Consider the following 6,408-nt stretch of genomic DNA (forward strand, 5'->3'; position numbering starts at 1 on the left):
ATGTGCAAGTGTAAAGGTTCGTGAGGGCGCTGCAGGCGTTACGATTTTTCCAACATTCCCGACATTTCCACACCTGGGTCGGTGTCTACGTGGGGTCTGTTGAGAACACCTGAACACCGGCTCCTCCTAAAATCAGCCCGGAGGTTGTGCCAGGCACAGCTCTAGCAGCACAGCTCTGAGATGTGGTTGTGGAGGGTGAGATCACCGCCTCCAGGGCTCCCAGGCTGGTCCCTATCCCATGGGCTCCTAGCACCCTGTCCCCGCCCTCCCATGGGCTCCTGGCGCCCTGTCCCCGCCCTCCCATGGGCTCCTGGCGCCCTGTCCCCGCCCTCCCATGGGCTCCTGGCGCCCTGTCCCCCGCCCTCCCATGGGCTCCTGGCGCCCTGTCCCCGCCCTCCCATGGGCTCCTGGCGCCCTGTCCCCGCCCTCCCATGGGCTCCTGGCGCCCTGTCCCCGCCCTCCCATGGGCTCCTGGCGCCCTGTCCCCGCCCTCCCATGGGCTCCTGGCGCCCTGTCCCCCGCCCTCCCATGGGCTCCTGGCGCCCTGTCCCCGCCCTCCCATGGGCTCCTGGCGCCCTGTCCCCGCCCTCCCATGAACTCCTGGCGCCCTGTCCCCGCCCTCCCATGGGCTCCTAGCACCCTGTCCCCGCCCTCCCCGCAGGAAGAATTGCTGAGTGCTAGGTACCCCCCCCACCACCGCCCACTGATCATCCACAGTGAGTCTGGGACCAGGAGACTCGGGTGAGGCTGCGGGGATCGGCCTTCCCTGGGGAGCTGCCTGGGGCCACCCTCCCTCCCGGTGGCCGCCAGCCCCTTCTCAGCAGGTTCGGAACAGGAATTCTGAACCCAGTCTCCAGCCATATGTAGTTAAGCAGAACTCCTCTGTGCCCAGCATGAAATCAGAGCACGTTCTTCCCTTTTCTTTCCACGGCCGTGAAGGTGGTCAGCCTCTTGTATCTTCGGGTTCCTTTGCTGAATTGCTAGTTGCCGATGACCTTGTCTGGAGCTTGAGAGCAAGAACGGGCCTTTTCCCAGCCTTTTTTGCTCGGCTGGAATCTATCTCCAGGAGACCCAGGCCCCTTTATCGTTGCTTTGTCCCTGGGAGGGCAGGGCCAAGCTGAGGCCATTCTCTCATGCTCGGGGAGGTAGACGAGATGGCTCAAAGGGGGACACAGCTGCAGCAGTAGGGGGGCTGCAGTGGGCGGGGTGCAGTGTCCCTGCAGGTGAGCCCCCCTCTCAGGCCAGCCACCTGCCGCTGCGGGAGCTGTGGGACTCTGGAGAGACTGCCATCCCTGCACACCGCAGATAGGCACGTTGCCGGGGTCTGGACCTGCCCCCTGAGCGGCCTCCGCCCGCCCCTTCCTGGGTCCCTGACGCCATCTCCCTCCGTGTGCCCCCCCAGATCACACGCTGCCCCATGATCCCATGTTACATCTCCTCTCCGGACGAGTGCCTCTGGATGGACTGGGTCACGGAGAAGAACATCAACGGGCACCAGGCCAAGTTCTTCGCCTGCATCAAGAGAAGCGACGGCTCCTGCGCGTGGTACCGTGGCGCGGCGCCCCCCAAGCAGGAATTTCTCGACATCGAGGACCCATAATCGGGCCTGCCACAGCCCTGTGGCCAACTGCAAAGCCTCCAAGGGTTTCGACTGGTCCAGCTCTGACATCCCTTCCTGGAAACAGCATGAATAAAACACTCATCCCGTGGGTCCATATTAGTGCGATTCTGCTCCCCGCTTCTCCTTGTAGACACGGTTGTGGGTCTGGAGGGAGACGTGGGTCCAGGGTCCTCATCTCATGCTCCCTTCGCCAGGCACTGTGTGTCTGGGGCTTTGATCCTTGGGTGCAGGGCGGGAACACGTGGCTTCCCTCCCAGTCCCTGCCTTGGCACCGTCACAGACGCTGCTCAGGCAGCACTTAGGGATCTCCCAGCTGGGTTAGGGCAGGGCCTGGAAATGAGAATTTTGCAGAAACTTTTGAGGGTCATTGCAAGACTGTGTAGCAGGCCTACCAGGTCCCTTTCATCCTGAGAGGGGCATGGCCCTTGTTTTCTGCAGCTTCCACACCTCTGGCCCTGCTGTAGCACTCCCTGCCCCTGGCAAGTGCCCCTGTCGCCCCAGTGCCCACCATGAACTCCCAGCACCTGTGACTCCCCCACATCCAGGGGCAGCCTGGAACCAATGGCTCATTCTCGAAGGAGCCCCATCCATCCTATTAATCCTCAGAATTCCAGTGGGAACCTCCCTCCAAGCCTTGTAGAAATGGGAGTGAGAGAACCTAGTTGAGCCACGTTCCAGCCTCAGCTGAGTCTTTCTGGGCTCCCGCACCCCCCACCCACGTGCTCCCCAGCCGGCAGGGGGAGTCTGTGAGGTCCTGTCCTGAGGCTGCCGTGTGGGGCCGGTGGCGGCCCTCAAGGTCCCCTCCTGAGCTGCTGCAGTTGCCATTGCTTCCTGCCCCTCCTGGCATCAGGCGCCTGGATTGAGCTGTGCGGCTTTGCTTTGTCTGGGCTTGTGTGCAGGGCCTGGCTGTGCCCCCATCTGCACATCCTGAGGAGGGGAGAAGCTGGGTCTCGCTGTGCCCTCCCGCGTTTAGTGCTCTCTCCCTCAGAGACTGACAGGCATCGTTCTCCTTGGGGCTTTCTGTACGTGACTCTGGATAAGCGTAGTAAGTCCAGCCTAGGAAGGGAAGGATTTTGGAGGTAGGTGGCTTTGGTGACACTCTCACTTCTTTCTGAGCCTCCAGGACACTGTGGCCTGTTTTAGAGACATCTCATTTTTCTAAAGATGAATTCTCAGATGATATGTGAACCTGCGTTGCAGATATACCAACTTCTGCTTTTATTTCTTAAATTACAAAGATTACCTAGTTAAGAAACTTCCTAGGGAACTGGGGAACCTACGTGTTCCTTGAAGCTAGTGAGATAGGGGTTAAGATAGGAAGAACTTTCTCGGTAATGATGAGGAGAATCTCTTGTTTCCTCCTACCTGTGTTGTAAAGATAAACTGACGCTACACATGCACGTTATGCAGACATGTATACACACACACACAGTGAAACGGAAGCCTGACGCCTGTGCGTGGTCCTGCAAAACGCTTCCAAAGCCACCTAAGCCTGTTCTATCGGCAGCAACCCCAAAGCACCTGTTAAGACTCCTGACCCCCGAGTGCCCTGCAGCCCCCGTGCCCACCCGGGACCTGGTCAGCACAGATCTTGGTGACTTCCCTTTCTAGGGCAGACTGGGAGGGTTTCCAGGAATCAGCCCCTGCCCCACAGGCATGTTCATGCTGTACAGTGACCTAAAGTTGGTAAGATGTCATAATGGACCAGTCCATGCCATTTCAGTGTATACAACTCCACCAGACCCCTCTGACCCATATAACACCCCACCCCCGTTCGCTTCCTGTATGGTGATATCATATGTAACATTTACTCCTGTTTCTGCTGATTTTTTTAAATGTTCTGGTTTGTTTTTGACATCAGCTGTAATCATTCCTGTGCTCTGTTTCCTTTTACCCTTGGTAGGTGTTAGACTGGGACTTTAAAAAAAAAAAAAAAGGTTTCTGCATCGTGGAAGCATTTGACCCCGAGTGGAAAGCGTGGCCTCTGGGGTGGCTTCCTTCAGGTCTTTCCTTTGGTTCTCTGAGTATTCTTTGCTTTCATCTGTCTCCCGTCTTTGGTTCTCCAGTTCAAATTATTACAAAGTAAAGGATCTTTGAGTAGGATTGATCTGAAAGGCGGCCTTTATAATCGATCCACACACGTTGGTCTTTTAACCATGCTGAGCAGAAAACAAAACAGGTCAAGATAAGTGCCCGGTGGCAGCCGAGAGGTGAAGCCGCTCAAATACCTTCCCAGTGAATAATGGCGATATATGTATAGTTTAAGAAGGCTCTCCATTTGGCATCGTTTAATTTATACGTTATGTTCTAAGCACAGCTCTTTTCTCCTTTCATCCTGCAAGCAACTCAAAATATTTAAAATAAAGTTTACATTGTAGTTATTTTCAAATCTTTGCTTGATAAGTATGAAGAAATATCGGACTTGCTGCCGTAATTTAAAGCTCTGTTGATTTTGTTTGTTTCTGTTTGGATTTGGGGGAGGGGAGCATTGCGTTTATGCTGGAATATGGAGTCTGAGACCTTCCTGGGAACACACAGGAGTTGCTGAAAGTTGACAAGCAGACTGCGCATGTCTCTGATGCTTTGTATCATTCTTGAGCGATTGCTCGGTCCGTGGACAATAAACAGTATTATCAAAGAGAATGTGGGCTGTCTCCGTGTGGCTGTATCCGATGTTCAGAATGGCCACCTTCTAGCTCAAGGATGGAATCCGCCCTTGCAAAGGAGGCTTTCCCGTCTGGTGGGAGAGGGGCTCCCTGTGTCCTCCAGAGAAACGGCCGGTGCGCTTTGAGTCAAATATGGGGTGCAGGCCAGGCATGGTGGCTCACACCTGTCATCCCAGCACTTGGGGAGGCCAAGGCAGGTGGATCGTTTGAGCCCAGGAGTTCAAGACCAGCCTGGCCAACATGGCAAAACCCCATCTCTACCAAAAATAGGCGTGGTGGCACGCATTTGGTCCCAGCTACTCAAAAGGCTGAGATGGGAGGATCACTGGAGCCTGGGAGGCAGAGGTTGCAGTGAGCTATAATCACGCCACTGCACTCCAGCCTGGGCAACACAGTGAGACCCTGTCTCAAGAAAAAAAAAATAAGTGCGATTCAGTGGCAGAGATGGGACAGATAAAAGCAAGTGTGGCTTTCTTAGCTGGGTGAAGCAGCGGAAGCGTAGGACGGGACCCTCGTCATTCAGCACATGCCTCCACCTTTTATTATGGAGACACTCAGATCCACACACCCATCTCCCAGCTTCAACACTGAGGGCTCGTGGCCAGCACTGGACCTAGCTCAGCCCTCACCCACCCTGCCCAGAATTATTTGGAAGAAAGAATTCCAGGCATCAAACAATCTCATTTATAAATGTTCCGGTACACATATGTTTGAAAAATAAGTTAAAACCTTTTTCCAGGCCGGGCATGGTGGCTCACACCTGTAGTCCCAGCACTTAGGATGCCAAGGTAGCGGATTGCTTGAGCCCAGGAATTCAGGACCAGCCTGGACAACATAGAGGAACCCCATCTCTACAAAAAATACAAGAATTAGGTGGGCGTGGTGGTGCAAGCCTGTAGTCCCAGCTACTCAGAAGGCTGAGGTGGGAGGATCACTTGAGCCCAGGAGGTGGAGGTTGCAGTGAGCTGAGATTGCACCACTGCACTCCAGCCTGGATGACAGAGTGAGATCCCGTCAAAAAAAAAAAAAAATCCAAAATACCTTTATCATACCTTAAAAACTTACTTAGAATTCATCATGTCATCCAACATCCAGTCAGTGGTCTTACAGCTCTGACTGTCTCATAGATGCTTTTGTGTGGTTTATGGGTTTGAATGAGGACCCAGATAAGACCCATCCGTTGCAGTCAGTTGATCTGACTCCTAGGTGTCTGTCTGTCTCTTTTTAAATAACTATTGCTTTTCCTCCAAGGTCACTTTGAACACTGAGTTTGAAGCCCCTCCTTTCTCCCTCCCTCCTTTCTCCCTCCCTCCTTTCTCCCTCCTCCTCTCCCTCCTCCCCTCCATCCCTCCCTCCTCCCTCCCCCTTCCTCCCTCCCTCCCTCCATTTTTTGAGACAGAGTCTCGCTCCATTGCCCAGCCTGGAGTGCAGCAGCATGATCTCAGCTCAACGCAACCTCTACCTTGAGAGTAACTGAGATTATAGGTGTGCACCACCACACCGGGCAAATTCTTCTATTTTTAGTAGAGACGTGGTTTCACCATGTTGGCTAGGCTGGTCTCAAATTCCTGGCCTCAAGTGATCCTCCTGCGTTGGCCTCCCAAAGTGCTGAGTTTACAGGCATGAGCCACCTTGCCTGGCTCCCGGGTCTCTCTTATTCTACAGTTGTTTCTCCCTGCTCCCACCCTATCTCGTGCTGAGAAAGATGGTCCCATCACAATTCAAACTTCAATCAAAAGCCTCATAATGCTTCGCCATATGGACATTCTTTAATGGCATATTTGAACAGTTGCCCGCCCCTGACCCACGTGCACAGTTTGTGATGCAGAATTTGTTATTCCAGAGGCAGCCAGAAGAATCGTTTTCCTACTGTGTGCAGCTGTTGCCTAAAAAGCAAGAACAAACTTAAGACATCTGAAGCCACAAACAGGAAGCTTGCTCTGGTGTCACATTAAATTCCATCCCCTTAATATCATCTACTGCAGAAATATTCGGATTGTTTCTTTTATATGTCCAAATACGTAGGGGAAATGGTTGAGTGGTATACGATAATAACAAAACTTTCCATCTCATACAAATGAGCTTACTTGGCATTTGCAGCCCACATGTGGAGTTTTAGGA

At 53.6% G+C, this 6,408-nt stretch overlaps 1 protein-coding gene across 2 annotated transcripts in view; it reads left to right on the top strand.

The window, feature by feature from the left end:
• The window catches only part of TIMP2 (TIMP metallopeptidase inhibitor 2), a 66,621-nt gene extending 62,357 nt beyond the window's left edge, over positions 1-4,264 (top strand). For both annotated transcript variants that reach the window (XM_021670934.2, XM_012453580.2), the window contains exon 5: positions 1,403-4,264. In XM_021670934.2, the coding sequence (XP_021526609.2) occupies positions 1,403-1,600 (198 nt within the window). In that variant the 3' untranslated portion in view covers positions 1,601-4,264. The remainder of the gene's footprint in view (positions 1-1,402) is intronic.
• The last annotated feature ends 2,144 nt before the right edge of the window (positions 4,265-6,408 follow it).

This window comes from Aotus nancymaae, unplaced genomic scaffold, assembly GCF_030222135.1.
Source record: "Aotus nancymaae isolate 86718 unplaced genomic scaffold, 86718_ANA_hifiasm-v0.15.2.pri h1tg000089l, whole genome shotgun sequence".
Classification (NCBI taxonomy): domain Eukaryota; kingdom Metazoa; phylum Chordata; class Mammalia; order Primates; family Aotidae; genus Aotus; species Aotus nancymaae.